Source organism: Phocoena phocoena, chromosome 17, assembly GCF_963924675.1.
Source record: "Phocoena phocoena chromosome 17, mPhoPho1.1, whole genome shotgun sequence".
NCBI classification, from domain to species: Eukaryota; Metazoa; Chordata; class Mammalia; order Artiodactyla; family Phocoenidae; genus Phocoena; species Phocoena phocoena.
The window spans coordinates 77622363-77641237 of NC_089235.1; the positions used below are offsets into that span (position 1 = coordinate 77622363).

Here is an 18875-nt window from a genome sequence, read left to right on the forward strand (position 1 = left end):
TGCCGGCTGCCTGCATTGCTTATTTCATACAAAAGCCCTGCAAGGTTGTCCTCCCGAGACCCACTGATGGAGAGGAGAGGAGAGGGAGGCTCAGGAGATGACGAAAAGTGCTGGTGATGACCGAGAGTCAAGACATAGAGCTAGAAACCCTGTAGCGCTCACAGCGGATCAAGACGCATATTCCAATCCAAACTGCGTCCCCTGTTCTTTCCAGAGAAGGGAACCGAGGTGGAGAGGGCGCAGTGACGTGTCCAGGGGTTCACACACGCGCACACGTGCGCTCACATACACAAAGACTGACAGCATCCCAAGGCCACTGGGCATCTGTGAGATACCAGATTTTCAAAACACATACGTGCGCTTACTCTCAAGGGAGATGGTAAAAGTAGCAGCCCGATCGTCCCGCTACGCACTACGAGACGTGGCACGCCACGTCTTTAGTTGATTCTGGGTTCTGTGGGTCGGGGTGTCCTCCCCAGAGGTTCAGCACTTGGAAAAACATTCATTAGCTCTGACAGCTGCCTCCGAGAGGCCTCTTCACTCAGCTCACAGGAAAATGAGCTCTCGAGAATGAAGATCTATTCTGCCTTTGTCATAACTTGATGAAATCTTTAATCACAGCAAAACCTCTCATCAGAAAAGAAATCCATAAAACATTTATCAGAGGCAGAAAATTGAAGTGATATTTAAAAGCAGGAGAGAAAAGATTCAAATACATGCTGTTTTCACCCACGGAACAGAGTTGTTAGAAAACTGCACAGGAATGAACAATGTCGGAATGTAATACTTTTTTTGTCCTCTGTTTTTTCTGACTCACTGTCTGCGTATGGGGGCGCTTGATCCAGTGTTTCTGTTCCTCCTAATCGTTGGCAGGATGAGATGCTGGTGGATCTTTGCTTTCTGTCTATTATTCATAAATTAATTCCCTTTCCCAAACTGCAGCAGCACTGTGTGCCCACCATCGTGTCATTTACTCTGGTATCTTTCCATACCTCTTTGGATGATTCTCTTAAGTTTTAATCTGTGTTTGAGCATATAATTTACTTTTAATTCTTATTTGCTTTTTGGTTTTATTTTTGGTGTTTTTGGTTTTTCTGGATCCATCTTTCTGAAGTACCGGGAAGCCCAGGAAAGCTTCCTAGAAGAACCAAGATCAGAGTAAGGCTTCAGATCCATCTGCCTGGTCGGGGGGCGGGGGTGGGGGGGGGGCGCCCAGCAGCAGGAAAGAATCTGGAGTAAAGTTGGAGGGAGGAGATGAGGTCGCCAGGTGGAAAGGAGAGGCACAGCCCAGGCACAGCAAACAGTGCGTGTGAAGCCACGTCTATATAGTTAGTACGCACTATTTCCTATCTAGAATTAGGACAATTAATTTTATTTATTAATTCATGTAACAAATATAAATATCTACTGAGTACCTGCTGTGTGGCAGGTACTATTCTAAGCACTTGGGATAAGGAAGTGAACAGGAGAAGCAGGATCTCTGCTTTCACGGAACTCACACTCTCGTGAGGGGACAGGGCTAGGAGAGATAAGAGGAATTAAAAGTGAAAAAAATTTAGTCATATTTGGTAAAATGAGGAAAAATAGGTTCAAAAAGGTTGCTAAATACAGGGTTAAGACACACATCCACACACAAAATCAATAACAACAGCATTCCTATATATCAACTAAAAACAAGTACAAAATATAATTTTTAAGAAAATATATTTACAATAGTAATGTACCTAGAAAAAAATCTAACAAAATATATGCAGGATGTTTATGAAAAATATTCTAAAGTTTTATGAAATGATATTAAAGGTGATGAATAAATGCAGAGATGTATTATGTTCAAGGATAGAAAAACTCAGTATTTTTAAATAACTCACTTCTTTCCAAATGTATATAAATTTAATGCAACTCAATAAAAAATCCCAACATTGTTCTGGTTTTGGTCAAACTTGATACACTGATTCTAAAATTTATATCTAAGATCAAAGGGCCAAGAACATGCAAAACAACAATGAGGAAAATTTTTGGAAGAGACTTGGCCAGCTAGATATCAAGAGTTGTCATAAAACTGTAAAAATGAAGGCAGTGGGGCGATGACAAACACATCGATGAAGGAAAAAACAGCCCAGAAGCAGATCCATGAATACAATAAGGTAATGGATATATGACCAAAGTAGCAGTGTTGATTATTAAGAAGGAGGTTCAATAAACAGTGCTGGACAAATGGTTATGCAGATAGAAAGAAAATGATATCCCTACATCACACCATAAACAAAAGTAAGTTCCAAACAGACTGAATAGATAAATGTAAAAAGCAATATTTAAAATCCTGTAGAAGAAAATACAGGTGAACAACTTCTGACCTGAAAGAGAGAAAGATTTCTCAAATGAGTTACAAGACATACAAAATATAAAGAGATCTTCAACCAGGGCACCAGAATGCACAATGAGAAAAGGACAGTCTCCTCAATAAATGACGTTGGATAAAATGGATAGTCACACGGAGAGGAATGAAACTGGACCCTTACCTCACACCATATACAAAAATCAACTCAAAATGGATTAAAGACTTAAATGTAGGATCTGAAACTGTAAAACTACTAGAAGAAAACAGGGGAAAACCTTCTTGGCATAGGTCTGGGCAATGACTTTTTGGAAATAACCCCAAAAGCACCGGCAACAAAAGCAAACACAGATTAAGGGGGGTTGTAGCAAACTAAAAGCTTCTGCACAGCAAAGGAAACGATCAACAGAGTGAAAAGGCAACTTACAAAATGAGGAAAAATATTTGGATACAGTAGGTCTCAAAAGGGGTTAATACCCAAAATACATAAGAAACACAAACAACTCAATAGCAATAGCAATCATCATCATCATCCAATTAAAAAGTTGGCAAGGGCTCCCCTGGTGGCACAGTGGTTGAGAGTCCGCCTGCCGATGCAGGGGACACGAGTTCGTGCCCCGGTCCGGGAAGATCCCACATGCCGCGGAGCGGCTGGGCCCGTGAGCCGTGGCCGCTGAGCCTGCGCGTCCGGAGCCTGTGCTCCGCAACGGGAGAGGCCACAGCGGTGAGAGGCCCGCGTACCGCAAAAAAAAAAAAAAAAAAGTTGGCAAAAGACCTGAATAGACATTTCTCAAGGGAAGACGTGCAGATGGCCAACAGCTATATGAAAAGGTGCTCATGTCACTAATCATCGTGGAAATAGAAACCAAAACCACCATGAGATATCACCTCACACCTGTTAGAATGGCTATTAAAGAGACCAGTAAGTGCTGGTGAGGATGTGGAGGAAAGGGAACTCTCGTGCACCTGTGGGAATGTAAATCGGTGCAGCCATTACACAACAGTGTATAACTTTCTCAGAAAATTAGTAATAGAACTACCATATGATCCGGCAATCTCACTTCTGGGTATATATCCAAAGGAAATGAAATAAGTATCTCAAAGAGGTAAGTGCACTCCCATATTCACTGCAGCGTTATTCATAATAGCCAAAATATGGGAAAACCTAAGTGCCCATTGACAGATGAGTGAATAAAAAAACTCGTCTCTCTCTCTCTCTCTCTCTCTCTCTCCTTCTCTCTCTCTCCCCCTTTCTCACACACACACACACACACACACACACACACACCATAATATTATTCAGCCATGAGAAAAAAGAAAAATCCCACCATTTCTGACATGGATGAACCCAGAGAACATTATGCTAAGTGAAATGAGCCAGACACGGAAAGACAAATACTGCGTGATCTCACTTACACGTACAATCTCAATTAGTTGAACTCATAACAGCAGAGCATAGAATGGTGGTTAACCAGAGGTAGAGGGGTGGGGGAAAGGGGGAGAGGTTGGGCAAAGGATACAAAGTTTCAGTTACGCAGGATGAGTAAATCCTGGAGATTTAATATTCAGCATGGTGACTGTAGTTAAGAATACTGCATTGTATACTTAAAATTTGCAAAGAGATTAGATCTTAAGTGTTCTCACTATGCACTCACAAGGTAGCTAGGAGAGGTTACAGATACATGAATGAGCTCGAAATGTGAAATGAAATGAAATGTGACATGATTGTGTTAACCATTTCACAATGTATATATCACACTGTACACCTTAAATATATACAATTTTACCTCAATCAAGCTGGAAAAATATATAACGGAAAAGACTGAAATGTTTGGCTGCACTGAAATGAAGCACTTTTGTACAAGGAAAAACATTAAAGTCAAAGCAAAGAAAAGCTAGCTGTGAAAAGGTGTTTGCAACACATAAACCTGACAAAGGATTAGAATTCTGAATTAATAAAGAACTCCTGTAAATCAATAAGAAAGAAATGATCCAATGGAAAATTGAGCAAAGAACAAGAGTGGACAGTTTAAAGCAGAGGAAATCCAATGGCCAATATATAGGAACAGAGTCTCAATAGAACTAGTAGTCAGAGAAATGGAGAGAAAACCCTCAGGTATGACTTCCCACCCAACCTATTGGAAATGTTTAAAATGTGCTCTAAGACCGAGTGCTGGCCAAGATGTAGATGAGCAAGAATCATGGGAATCCTCATTCAGTGCTGCTAAGGGTGTAAACTGGTACAACTCCTTCACAGGGCAGGTTGGCACAACCTGGCCAAGTGGTAGATGAGAACCCTTTGATCTAATGACTCAACTTGTAGGCATGTATCTTGGACCAACTCTCAGAGTTCAGCACAAGGATGCTTCCTAAAATGTGCACTGCAGCCTCATGTATAAAATCAAAGAACTGCCTTTAACGAAGCGCAGCCAACTGGAGAGCAGATAAATAAATCTGTAACAGTCATACACTGGAAACCTATACATAAGCGAAGATGAATTAAGAAGTACAAACCTCACCACAGCCTCACCACAGTCTCATGTTAATAAGGTTGAGTGAAGAGCAAGTTGCAGGAGATAGTTACATGTTTATACCAAGTTTAAAATATTTAAAAATACTCTATATTACTTATAATAACTGTAGGGTAGTAGTCACTCCTGGTGAGAGAGGAAGAGAATAGGGTCACAGGGGAGCACACAGAGTTTTAACAGTTTCATTTTCCTTTCTTTAAATTAGAAAAATAGATGCAAAAACAGCAAAATGTAAAAATTTGACAAACCTGTGTGGTTAGATAGATTAGCATCCCCTTGACTTTTCTTTATATGTTGCTTATAAGATGTAAGACATGTTTTATAAGAGGTATTTTTAAAGTCACTTAGAATGTTGTCTTAGCTGGGATTCCCCCGGGAAAGCAGAGCCTGAGAAGAGGGCTGGAGTGGAGCAGGTGTTTGGGAAGGGGATGCTGAGGGGAGCAGGGCGGGGGCACGGGGTGCGGCGAGAACACAGTACCACGGCGCCTTACTGAGCTGGCTACCATGTGGACCGCTGGCGCTCACCCTGCTGGTCCCTCTGAAGAGTCACGGACTGTGCCTTGAAGTGTGCGCCTCAGGCAGAGGAGAGGGGATTACTTCACCAGCCCCCGCCCTCCCTGGCCAAGCTCCCCCCAAAAGGGGGGCAATTCCCCAACTCCCCACACTGTGCGGCATGTGCACCTGTGCTGCGGCCCCGGAGAAGGCTTTCAGACACTCCAGAACTCGAGAGCTACGCAGCACAGCTGAGGTGAGGTGCTGTCAAGTTTCCCCTGCATAAATCTGGCTGCCACAGAGACGGCTGGTGTAAGACGTGGGCTAGGACTTGAGGCAGAGAACAAGACGCGTGGCTAACAAATTTTTTTTTTAATTAAGTGCATCTCCTGAAATCATAAACAGATGAAAAACTGACTTCAGATGTGACGGCAAAGGAGGGCCTCTCTGATGAAATAGCATTTCATTTCAGACCCACACAACAAGAAGGCAACCATGTGAAGGTCTTGGAGGACTGCTTTCCAGAGAAAGCAGTTAAGGTCAAATCTTAAGGCATGGTGTCATCAAGGGACAGAACGGGCCAGGAGGAGAGCGGCATGAAATTAATGACAGAGGAAAGGTCGTGACAGAAAGTTTGGATTTTATTCTAAGTATGATGGGAAGCTATCTTTAGAGTCTTAAGCAGATGAGTGACATGAACTGGTTCACGTTTTAAAAAAAATGACGAGTTCCTATTCTGGAAAAGATGCCGTAAGTACAAATAATCCACTGCGTCTCTCCTACTGAACCCAACTATAAATCATACATATAATGCATGGAGCAGCTATTTGAAGATTCGAAAAGTCAACTATAGAAGGTGGATTTGGGAAGGAGATCTGAAATCGAAGTTTCTCTGAACTTCAGAGTGAGTTTCCATTTCCCTCAGTCCTACCTGTCCTAAAAGGCGGCTCGGAGGCACCCATCAGGTATAGACAGGCAGAGCTCCGCGAGCTGCCTCTGTCCCAGGTCCAAGGCATGGGAGAGGGCACCATGAAGGTGTGTTGGGGGGCCCTGTGGGCTTTTTCTTTTTTCTCCTCCGTTTCTCCCAGCCCAGCCCCTGGGCAGCACTGCTATGTGACAGTGCCACGATGGGTCGTGGCTGCACAGCACATACAACTCCGAGGCCAGGAAACCACCTCTCTGACCCAAGGGACTGAGGTCCCATAAGCACAGGGCCAGTCCCCATCACTTTATTTCCCTCTCTGTCCTCTGACCAATTAGTCCCACACAGAGGAAGAACTCAAACCCTGGCTTTGTTGTGGGCAGACAGCGAAGGGAGGCGACTATGGAAAGGAGAGAGATGAAGAGCGCCATTTGCTAAAGTGGTACCTGACCTGGGCTCACTGTGGAGCAAGCACGAGGGGATGGAGCCTGAGGAGCAAAGCACGGGCTTTGGTAACTGAGCTCCAAGGAAGAACACTGGGCGGCACACACAGGACTGATCCAAGGAGAACCACAGACTCTAAAACCAGAACGGCAGCACAGCCCACAGAAGGCACTACGGGACCATGGTGTGGACCACCCACCAGAACAGAGATATCAGCATTCTCCACAGGAACCAAACAAGACGCCAGCACCTCACAGCATTGTAGCCGAAATGTCCAGAATGCAGTCCATAACCACTCAGCATGGGAAGAGCCCGGGAAAAAGCCAACGTGCAAAGGAAAGTAAAATCAACAGGCAACAACCTCAAGATGAAAGTCTTAACAGAAAAAGACTTTAAATACGTTCCGCAAAGTAAGGGCAAACACACTTGAAACAGATGAAAAGATAAAATCTCAGCAAAGAAACAGAAGATATAAAGAGGAAGCAAAGAGACACTTTAGAACAGAAAAAACTAAGAATTCACCAGGTAGTGAATTATCTGAGTAATTGAGGGAACGAGTAGACATAAAATGAGAAAGGATATAAAACAAACAATACCATTGAGGAACTGGATCCAACTGACACTTAGTGAACATTCCACCTCCCAAAAAAGTAGGATATCCGTACTTCTCAAGTTATATGCAACATTTACCAAAATAAACCATTTCTAGGCCATGATAAAAAAACCTCTAGCAACTTTAAAAGAGTAAAAATCACACAAGTATTTTTTTGAACCACACAGGAATTAAACTAATATATTTGAAGACAGACTAGTAATTTATCCAAAGGAAACAGCTGAGAGAGAAAAACGGGATAAAAACAATCTTATGAGACAAGAAAGGCTCTAAAAGTCATGTCATAGGAGTTTGAGACTAACAAAACACACACACAGCTGTTGAAGAAATAATGGCTGAAAATTCCCCACATTTGGCAAATAATGTAAACTTACAGATTCAGGAAGCTCAGCAAACCCCAAGCAGTATAAATTTTTAAAACTCTAGGCCCAGAAACATCCTAAGCAAACTAAACTTTCAGAAGCAAGAGGAAAGAAGCCACCTGAAAGCAGCCTGAGCGAATAAGGCTTCGGCTCAAGGGAAACGATTCGAGGCCTGAAGCTTTCTTATCAGAACACCAGTTTTGTTGCTTAATGGGTATATAACATCTTAATGGGTATATAACAACATCTTAATGGGTATATAACATCTTAATGGGTATATAACATCTTAATGGGTATATAACAACATCTTAATGGGTATATAACATCTTAATGGGTATATAATATCTCTTACTTACAATAAGTAAGTCATTTCATTTCTCCGAGTCTCAGTTTCCCCAACGAGGACAAGAATGCCTATGTCATGGAATTATTAGGAGGCTCCAACGGGAAAAAAAGTGAAAGTGCTTTGTAAAACTACAAGCGGAATATTACATAAATATGAGGGGTGGTGATTATTATTAGCTTGGTTGCAGTCAGTGGAGCAGCAAAAGGGAAAGCACACAGCCCTGCCAACAAAGCAATCCCAGCTAATTACTCAATACTGACTCAGCTAAAAGTGACTATGAGAAATTCCCACGCCAAGGTCTGAGTCTGTCTAAAAACCATGGCATCATGCCCAGAAAGTTAAGTGGGGCGCTTTCTCCCCGAGTCTGGCCGAATTCTCCCAGCCCCTGCAGGGTCCAAACATCACTGTTCCATCAATCCTAGGGGCGCGGTAATGTGAGTAAAGACACAGCCAGACCGGTAGTGATGGCCACATACACCTTTGGCCAAACCCATGTGGTCTTTTAAAGTTCCATAAGCCTGCCTGTTATCAATCAGCCTTCCTTCCTGAAAAATTAGTAGTCAGTTTTAGGATGGAGAGCTTTATTGTAAGTCTTAAGAAAGCCAGGGAGCTTATTAAATTTAAAATGACAAAAAAATAATAGAAGAAACAATCAGAATGTTCTTCGGGGGATATCATCTCATCTTCACCTCTGCCACACAGGTTACGGAGCTTCTAAATCTTACTGAAGACTCTTACAGTAGATTTACTGTCCATTAGAACTGGGTTTCCCAAAGTGTGACGTGAGGACCACCTGAAACAGATGCCCTGGCTCTGCAGGGGACAACGGATCAGCGCCTCGGAGGTGTCACACCCAGGGCTCTGGTGTCCTCCGGGCCTGGGGTTGGAAGAAGCTGAGTCTTACTGGTGAGAAAGACAAGTGGGCGGCGGTGGCACAGAGACACAGGAGACAAGCAGGGGAGGCTTCTGGAAGGAAGCGGCTCCTGCGTTCGCTGAGGGAACAAAGGCTTGAGAGCAGGACTGCAGGCGGACAGAGCAGAGCATGGAGCAGACAGGGCTGGAGCAGCACGGACCGTGCCGGGAGCTTGCAGGCGTCTCCTCGGAGTGAGGAGGCGCGTGGGGCGGGGACAAGAAAAGGCAAGGCAGACAGGCTGGGTCAGATTGTGCAAAGCCTTGTGTGCCGAGCTCTGGAACCGAAACATGACTTACAGACGACAGGGACTCGTGGAAGGACCCTAAAGGGGGGACAAACTCATGCTTGTGTTTTAGAACAAACACTTCAGCAGCTATTTGGGGAAAGAACTGGAAAGAGAAAACGAAAGCAAGAGACTTCGAAAGGCTATAGCAACTGTCCAAGAAAGGGAGGGAGAGGCTGGCCCAAGAGACAAAGGTGACACGCCTGAGTCAATGCAGAGCTACTGAGGTGGAAAGGACAGATCTGGTGACCGACTGAAATGTGGGAACAGTGCCCTGTGGATGGCTGACACACAACCTGGCCTCTGACGGGTCTTGGGGGGCTGCTAATGAAGGCAGGAAGGGCCTCTGTTTCTGATTTTTTAATACGTTTTAAAATAATGTTTTAAAATGTTCCCTTTAGAGGAAACAATTTGGAATGGCTAGAATCCAAAAGACATATAGGATAACAAGCATCGGCAAGGATGTGCAGAATTGGAACCTTCAAGCACTGCTTGAAGGTTTGGGTGGGAACGTAAGATGGTACAGCCGAGCCGGAAAATGGTCAGGCAGCTCCTTAAACGGTTAAACAGTTATGACACGATCTGATAATTCCACTCCTAAGTATATACCCAAGAGAAATGAAAACTGGCCCACACAAAAACTGGTATGTGAATGTTCATAACAGCATTATTCCCAACAGCCAAAAAGTGGAATCAACCCATCAACTGATGAATGGATAAACAAAACGTAGCATATCCACACAGTGAAATATTATTCAGCATAAAAAGAAATGCCATACTGATACTTCCTTGTGGGTGAACACTGACATTATGCTAAGTGAGAGAAGCCAGTCGCATTTTGTATGATTCCACTCACATGAAATATCTAGAACAGGCAAATCTAGAGACACAAAGTAGATTTGTGGCCGTGTAGGGGAGGGGGAGGGGGGACTGCTAATGGGTGCAGGGCTTCAACCGGGAGAATGAAAAATTCTAAAATTAGATGGTGGCGATGGCCGAACGGCTCTGTGACTAAACTAGAAACACTAAGTCGTGCAGCTTAAGTGGGTGAATTGTGTGGCATGCAAACGATGTTTCCGTACAGCTTGCGCGTACATGCAGCGAGAGTGCCCGGGGGTGATGGAGGTGAGCTCAACACGCTCCTGGCTCAGCGAGACCACTGCGTCACCTCACCAGGGCGCAGCGCTCAGCGCCACCGTGGTCTTGACAAACACATCGTTTACTCTCTGCTATACTGTCTACTTTGCACTCATAACGGACCACAGGTACGAGAAAAGAACCATGAAGACCACATGTTAAAAGGGGCACAAATATGAACACCAAGGCACCTGTGTCTCAAAATCCAGGTTAAAAAGGTAACATAAAATGACGACTATGTCATATTTGGCTTTTCATTTTCTGGGAATGAAGACAACCCAATTCAAAAAGGATGGAAAAGTACTTTAAAATAACTTGAAGTCATGGTTCAATGTAGCATCATTTGCAATGAGCTCTATAATGATTAAAACTCTGAAAACGCCAAATGCAAAGACTCTAAACGGAAGGTCACAGAAAACTCTGGCCGACTGTCGACAGACAATCTACCTTTCAACATACGATGTCAATCCCTAAATCAAGTATGACATGGGCCTTTTTAACTGGTGTTTATAAATCATACTTAACATAATTAGTGCATACTACTTGTTAAGTAGAACAATCTTTACATCTGTCTTTAAATAACGAACATTGATAGCATTCTTAAATGGACATTAACACATAACATTCGATAATGTAATAGTTCAAAATAAAATACAGATCACTTAAAATTATTGATTGTAATACTTTAATAATACGTATGGTTGAGACATAAAATAGGTCCCTTCAAGGTACAGCTGCGTGAGTGGAGACAGAAAAATGGGAGGGGATTCACCGCCTGGGCGGCTCCTAACTGGTGACACTGGGGACCAGAGGGTGCTAACTGCTGTGTCAACCTAAATGACATGTCCAGCTGCTCCTGCCATGGGAGGTGGGGTCCCAGCTCCTGCCTGTGCAGACCTACACTATGTTAACACTTGGAAAGACGATGAAAAGCGTGCTCATCATTTCAGGGAACACAAGCCAACAGGAGCAGGAAGGGATGAAGCAAATGCGTTAAGTCATTAAGCTCCTTCCACCAGAGATTCGATGAATGGGTTACAGAGAGATGGGAGCCCTGGGGCAGACCCAGCCCCCTCCCATCACAGAAGCAGGTCTCAGTCCGCATCCCCTCCTCTGTCCTCCCCAGGGTGCCCCTCACAGCCCAGCCTCAGTGAGGGCTCTGGAGAGGGTGAAGCTGCTGGGCAGGCGAGGGCTTCCCTCTGAGTAACACAGCCCTGGTCTTCGTACCAGCCACCCAGACGTGAGTCCCCAGCTGGGCTGTCCCTGTGTCACTTCCACACGGAAGAGGGGGAGTCCCTGACCTTGCCCTTGACAACCGCCGTTTCTCAGTTTTCTACCCGTGTCAGGCACTGTATTAGACGCTCTGTGTATTGATGCATTCTTTAAACCTTACCGCAGCCCTGCAAGATCAGTGTTCTCTCCATTTCAAGATGAAGAAAAATGATGCTTAAAGAAACAGGAACGACTTACTCAAGACCACAGGGCAAATAAGTGGGAGGATCAAAATCTGAAATTGGATACAGGTACAATGGGTTCTGAAACCTGTGCTTGTTAAAATTCTAAATTGTTGTTAAATTTAAAACCAATTTAAATCAACACAGCAACTTGAAAAGGATCAACCGTGAGGAAATCCGACATTGAAACTGCCTTTATTACATGTCTGTGAGCAGAGGCTCCCGACGGCGTGGAGCGGTCCCACTCCACGGGGGGAAACGGAATTTTTCTTCTAAATGTCCGGGAAGAAGCGCCATGGTGTGTCAGGTTGTATGATTTTTATTCAGAATGTAACAACTCCCACACCTTACACCCTGCTCAGGGGAGTGTATTTTCCACAGAGCTCAGAGTAGCAATGTATAAGATTGGACCACTTACCCTAGCAGCCTAGAAAGAAGTTGCTCCTGAGGTGAGGGAGGCCAGGCACTCAGACAGGGCGGCATGGCCCAATCCATTTCAATCTGGTCCCTAACAACATTACCAGGCAGCTTGGTGTAAAAAGTGAATTTTAATGGTAATTGATCTCCTAAATAAAAGTCAGCTGAAAGCTAGGTACACCCCTGAAGGAAGGAGAATGGTTAAAAAAAAGCAGTGAGAATTCCACCTCCCATCTATATTGTGCTTTGCCTTTGAGAAAACACTGGGCCCTCTATTGTTTCATTTGATTCTCTTACGCCCCATGAGGTGAGCAGAGCCGGTGATCACTCCAGTGAGGGACAGGAGGGCTGAAGCTGCGAGAGATACAGAGATGCTTGCAAAGACACAGGGGGCCAAGGGAAACCCAGGTCTCTGGAATGCCAGTTCAGCGTATGTGTGGCAGGAAGCATGGGTTTTGGTGCCAAGAAGGCCAGAACTCAAATCGAATCTCTTTTTCTCATTAATGTGCAACCAGGGTGAGTTATTTAACATCTCCATACAGCAATGCTGACTTCAAAGGGTTCTCTGGAGTTTAAATTCCACCCATTTTTGGTCTCTTGGGTATTTATTTTTAGGACTTCCTGGTATATGTTGGATACAGACCTTTGTTGCATAAGTGTATTGTAAATATTTTCTCCCAATACGGAGCTTGCTTTTTGATGAGCTGAAGTTTTTAATTTTGATAAAAACCCTCTTATCAACTTTTTATTTTACGGTTAGTAGTTCTCACTCCATCTGAGAAATCTTTGCTTCATGGAAAAATTTTCATTAAGAATTAAAACTAATTAATTAAAACTAAAAATTAAACTCTTCAACTGAGATGACTACCTCAGGGATTCTATTTTCTCTTGTACCAACTTTAGTAATTCATGTCTTTTAAACTTTTTTTTTCCATTTCATTTAAGTTGTCAAATTCATTGGAATATGATTTCTCACAGTACACTCTTATTATTCTTTTAATGTCTGCAGAATTTAGCCATGCCCCCCTCTTTCATTCTCATTATTAGTAATTTGTGTGTTCACTCTCTTTTTTAAAATTCTGACCATCCTGGCTATAGTTTACTAATTTCATTAATCTTTTCAAAGAATCGATTTTGGGTTCCATTTAGTTTACATATTTTTTTTTCATTTTCTATTTCATTCCTATCCACTATTATTATTTTCTTTTACTTCACTCTTTATTATTTATTTTCTTTTACTTCAGTTTATTCTGGGTACATTTTGCTCTTCTTTATCTTACATAGACACTTATACCACTGATTTTAAGCCATTCAGCCTCTAGCATAAGCATTTAGTGTTCTATGATATCAGTTAGCTGGAGTTGTTTACTAGTCCTGTGCAAGCTTTCTATATTTTTCCGTTCCTTTCTATATTTTCCTTGTTCTGTCAAAAACTGAGAGACGAGTGCTGAAATATCCAACTATAATTATCTGTTTTCCATCTCTCCCTTCAGATGTCGGTTTTATTTTGAAGTTATGTTTCTAAGTGCATTTGCATTTAGGATTGTCGGGTACTCTTGATGACTTGACCCTTCCGTCATTACAAATTATCTGCTTACTTTCTCTCTTTTTCTCCTGAAAGTCTACTTATTTGATAATATATCCATGCCACCTTTCTTATGATTACTGTTAACATGGCATGCCTTTCCCCCCCCATCTTTTTGCTTTTAAACTGTGCATATTTAATGTGAGTTTCTTATAGAAAACACAGAGAGTTGGCTCTTGTATTTTTATACAGTATGACAATTTCCACGCTTTTTCCCACCACATACATATCCAGTTCTTCCATCATCATTTGTTGGAAAGATTTTCATTCCACATAAAATTGTTTTCATACTTGCTGGTCACATGATCAATTGATCACACAGGAGTGAGTCTATTTCTGGACCATCTATTATGGTCCGTTGATCTCTCTATCTTTACAACAACAGCATTCTCTCTTGATTACTGTAACTTTATGTTAAGTCTTAAAGTCGTATAGCTTAAGTCCTCCAACTTTGTTTTTTTGTCAAGTCATATGCCTATTCCAATAATCCGTTCCACTGTGAAATAATTTTAAAAACAGCTTGTCAACTTCCACCCCCCCCAAAAAAAAGTCCTGTTGCGATTTTAATTGGGATTGCATTGAATTTATAATCAAATTTGGGGCAACTGGTGTCCTAGCAGTAACTGACATTTCCAATCAATAAACATGGTATCTCTCCCCAACTATTTAAGTCTTTCATCCATACGTCACATCACGCACAAAACTTCATTTGAGACAGATTCTGGGAAAAACTTTAACTATAAACCTCCTCAAAGAAAAAGAGGCAAAGTATCTCTGTAACTCCGGGGGGCAAAGATTTTAAATATAGCATTTAGTTCAGTTACATTTAATGTAATTCTTGGTACAGTGGGTTTAAATCTACCACACTGCTATTTGTTTGTATTTAACTAGATGTTCTTTTCTTCTCCTTTCTTGCCACCTCTTTCCCCCTTTGGGGGGTTATTTTTTAGTGTTCTGTTTTATCTCTCCTGGTATACTATCCATACCTTAAGTCATTGCTCAAGGTTTTACAACATGGGTCTCTAACATCACATTCTAACTTCAAATAATATAACATTTTGCATATAAAAATGTCCATTTCTCCCTCTTCTTCCATTTGTGTGACTTTTTTTTTAACATATTCTACTTCTTTATATGACATGCACTACAAAATTAAATGCTATTATTTCTTTCTTAGACAGTCAGCAGTCTTTTAAAGAAATCAAAAAGCGAGGATAAAAAATCTCATACCTAACCTGCTCACTTTATTTCCGGGATTCATCATTCCTTAATGTAGATCCGAGTTTCCGTCTGGTATTATCTCTGCCTGATGAGCTTTTACCAGGCTGATAAAACACAAGGACTGTGTTCTCTGTCCACCTCTGATCCCAGTGGGTGCTTCACATAGCACCCAAAACATTGGAGGTGTTGGTTTAAAGGTTTACAGTCTGCTAAGTGCTTTATTAGACATAGAAAGAATGTACAGGGGAACCCACAGAAGGACCCCAACTCTGCCTAGTCATGGTCAGGAAAATTTTATAAAAATGTAACATATATCAATGGCAAACAGACGTTTTCCAAAAGGTTAAGTGAAGGAATGATAGTTTAAGAAAAAGAACAGTTTTAGAAAAGGAGGTATGCAAAGGCACACTGGAGTAAGCTGTCCTGACACGTCCTGGTGATGGTGAGAAGCAAAGTGTCTTTCACATGAAGTGTGGAGGGACTGGGGACAAACAGCTGAAGAGGAACGCCTAGATCAAACATTTAAGTACCTTGAATATCAGAGTGGGGACTTTGAACTTTATCCCGCAGGCACTGGGGAAGTCTTTAAGCCGGACGGTGACGCGGGAACGTTCATGTGTGTCTACAGGACGATGCCGGAGCAGGGTTAGAAGGCAGGGGGACTGAGTAGACGAGTATGTCTAGAGTCCCAAGGAAAGACGGCAAAGACGTGCAGTGGAATGCAGGGACATCAGCTCAACCCACAGGATTTGGGGCGCAGTTAGACTTAGCAGGAAAGGAAAGGGAGGATTAGAGGAAATCAAATCTCAATCCCCAGAGCAGGGAGAAGAAACACGTAGGCCAAAAGAAAGTGAGGTCAACAGGCGGGTAACCAGGCGCCAAACAGCACGTCAGCTAACCACCAACTCTTCCGAGTGTACATTTGCACCAAACCACAAGGCAACATTTTTCTCATCTTAAACCGTCATTAAGAACTGCAGGGGCCATGACATGGAAGCCAGATATCAATAAGGCGAAAATAATCCAACTCAGTGACAACCTGTGCGGCTTCTAAGACCTATTTATACGAGCAGTGGCAGCAGGAGGTGAGGGGATGAAAAAGAACGCACACCAGGAGTGGACCAAAGCACAGGAAGGGCCTGAGAAACTCTAACGGCACCTGGCAGGCGTCCTTGCCAAAGCTTCCCGCCGGCAAGTGCTTTGACGCTTTATACAAATTCAAAACAGAGGCAAGCGTTGGCAAGAAAGACCATCACTCTGTGGGTTGAAAAAGTGATAGATGATGAATGCGATCAAAATGTGCTTGGGCTGAAAAGCCCAAGCAAAGACATTAATTCTTGCTGAAGCCATTCTCCAATGGCTGGGGAGAACAGCAGTCTTTCCTATGAACCGAAACTCCCCTTACTTTTGGGGGCTGTATCACTCTAAAGAGAGTTTTATATCGACAGTAACATCCCTCTATTATACTCTGTGGACTACAGAGCCCACTGGTGGAGGGGAGAGGGATGCTGCATGGGATGTTCTCTCCCCCACAGTCAAGGATAGACAGGTAAGTATAGCCTTAACTCCATTAAAAATAAGTAATACTGGGACTTCCCTGGTGGCACAGTGGTTAAGAATCTGCCTGCCAATGCAGAGGACACGGGTTCGAGCCCTGGTCCGGAAAGATCCCACATGCCGCGGAGCAACTAAGCCCGTGTGCCACAACTACTGAGGCTGCGCTCTAGAGCCCGTGAGCCACAACTACTGAGCCCACATGCCACAACTACTGAAGCCCACGCACCTAGAGCCCGTGCTCCGCAACAAGAGAAGACAACGCGATGAGAAGCCCACGCACCGCAACAAAGAGTAGCCCCCGCTCTCTGAAACTTGAGAAAGCCCGCGCGCAGCGGCAAAGATCCAATGCCGCCAAAAATAAATAAATTTATTAAAAAAAGTAATACGAGCCCACTCTATCCTACCCCGAGATGTAATGTGCCCCTGGACGTGAGAATGTGGACATGCCCAGGGGTGATCAGGACCTGCCTTCCAAGGGCGGCTCACCACCTGGGCAGGAATCTGACCCCAGAGAGTCTCCATTTGGCTGGAGCCCCACCCAGTGCTTCGGACCCCACCACTCCCGGTTCATCACAGGTCAAATTCGGGGGTGAGGGACTGTCATTCTCCCACCTAAGGGAGGAATAACCTCTAGTATCTCTGACCACTTCTGGGTTTGAAGTAGACAAACTGGTTTCTTTCTCCTTAAAGGAAGACTAGGCCTGGAGAAGTAATCAAGAGAGAAAGCCTCTTGCAAGTAGGGTGCTCTGGGCAGAAATGACCCCACGCTCCAGATGGCTGGGAGCTCCGCAAAGATGGGGCTGAGACGTTGGGCAGCCTGGCCCTGCCTGCACAGTGCTACTGGGGCGCCCAAAGTGACACAGACACAGATGTGCTGGACGCCTCCAGAAGTCTCCAAGACAGGGAGCCATCGGCTGAGCCCCTGCTAACAGGACAGCTGAACCGGACTGCAGTGAGTTCCAGGCTCGGGACAACGGGCGGGAGCCATGTCGTGCACGATGACCACCAGAAGCAAGCATACCGCGCCACTGACAATGTTACCACAGCGCGTAAAAGGGATGAAGTCCAGGCACTCCCATCTAAATGAAGCGGCATCGCTCTACACTGCCTGTCTTTCTGATGAAGACCCGGGGAGGCTAAATAACTCAGCACAGTGAACAGGGGGACCACAACGAACACCAAGGTCAGAATTCCAAACGCAGCGCCCTCAGACTCTAGAACACGGCAGTCAAAGAGCAGAGGTGCATTTACCTGGTTGCCGGCAGCGTACTGACTCGTGTGAAGAATACAGATGGCTCAACCTCTACGTGCAGCCCCAGCGAGAGGTTCCTGTAATATCCTTCAATGTGGCCCGGGCCTCCGGAGTATTTGAAATTCAGGATAGCTTCCAGGGTCTAAAAAGATGTAAAAAATGGTAAGTTAGTACTCTCTGTGTTGACCGCCATTCCCCCAGGCAGCAGACTTCACTCAGATAAGGCTGAAGATTATCCCAACTGGTAAAGTTATTACCACGGGCAACTCTCACCCAGGGCTGTCACCTGGCGCCTGACATCTGGTACCATCTTTCCTCCCATGATGCCCTGTATCTAACACCTACAATTCTCAGCCTGGAAACACGAATGGAAAGGAGCTCCAGAATTACTCTGTGATGGGATATAGCATTTGGGAGAGAAAAACATTTCAATCAGCATCACTTAAACACACAGATCAGGTTGAGGGGGGAGGAGGGACTCCCATCAAGGAGCTAGAACATGGCTCCCAGGCTAACAGCGAGTAAGGCTGACAAGCTACAAACTCATGACACTTCCTTGAACCCACAGAGGTAAGGTCACAGGGCAACCACATAGCCAGAAGGCCAAGGAGGAACAAGGTCCTTCCAGGAGGGACAGGGTGGGGACACATCTCACCAGGGGCAGAGGCAGCCACCATACAAGCTGGCAGGAAGGAATCAGCTCAGACCTTAACGAATTGCTAAAGGCTGAGTAGGGGCTCTATTGACGGTGAGGACTCTCCAGACCCAAGGACAGTTCCCACCCACTCCGGGTCTTCTCCGAGGACCTCCCTGGGGGCTTACACAAAGGACTGGCAGGGGCAGGAGTGCAGGGGAGCCTCCCTGGTGGTACAGGCCTGGCAGAAGGGGTCAGGAGCCACCATAGGAAGAACAAGAAACAGAAACCCCAGCTCCAATCCCCTACCCCCATCCCAACCCCATCCAGACCCTTCTCTCCTCTAAAGCAAAATCTTGGGCTTCCGGAGGAGGGGG

At 44.2% G+C, this 18875-nt stretch overlaps 1 protein-coding gene across 5 annotated transcripts in view; it reads right to left on the reverse strand.

Moving 5' to 3' along the window:
• The window catches only part of TRAPPC9 (trafficking protein particle complex subunit 9), a 514113-nt gene that overhangs the window by 187214 nt on the left and 308024 nt on the right, over nucleotides 1-18875 (reverse strand). For all 5 annotated transcript variants that reach the window (XM_065895753.1, XM_065895755.1, XM_065895754.1 and 2 more), the window contains one exon: nucleotides 17864-18006. In XM_065895753.1, coding sequence (XP_065751825.1) covers nucleotides 17864-18006 — 143 coding nt within the window. The remainder of the gene's footprint in view (nucleotides 1-17863; nucleotides 18007-18875) is intronic.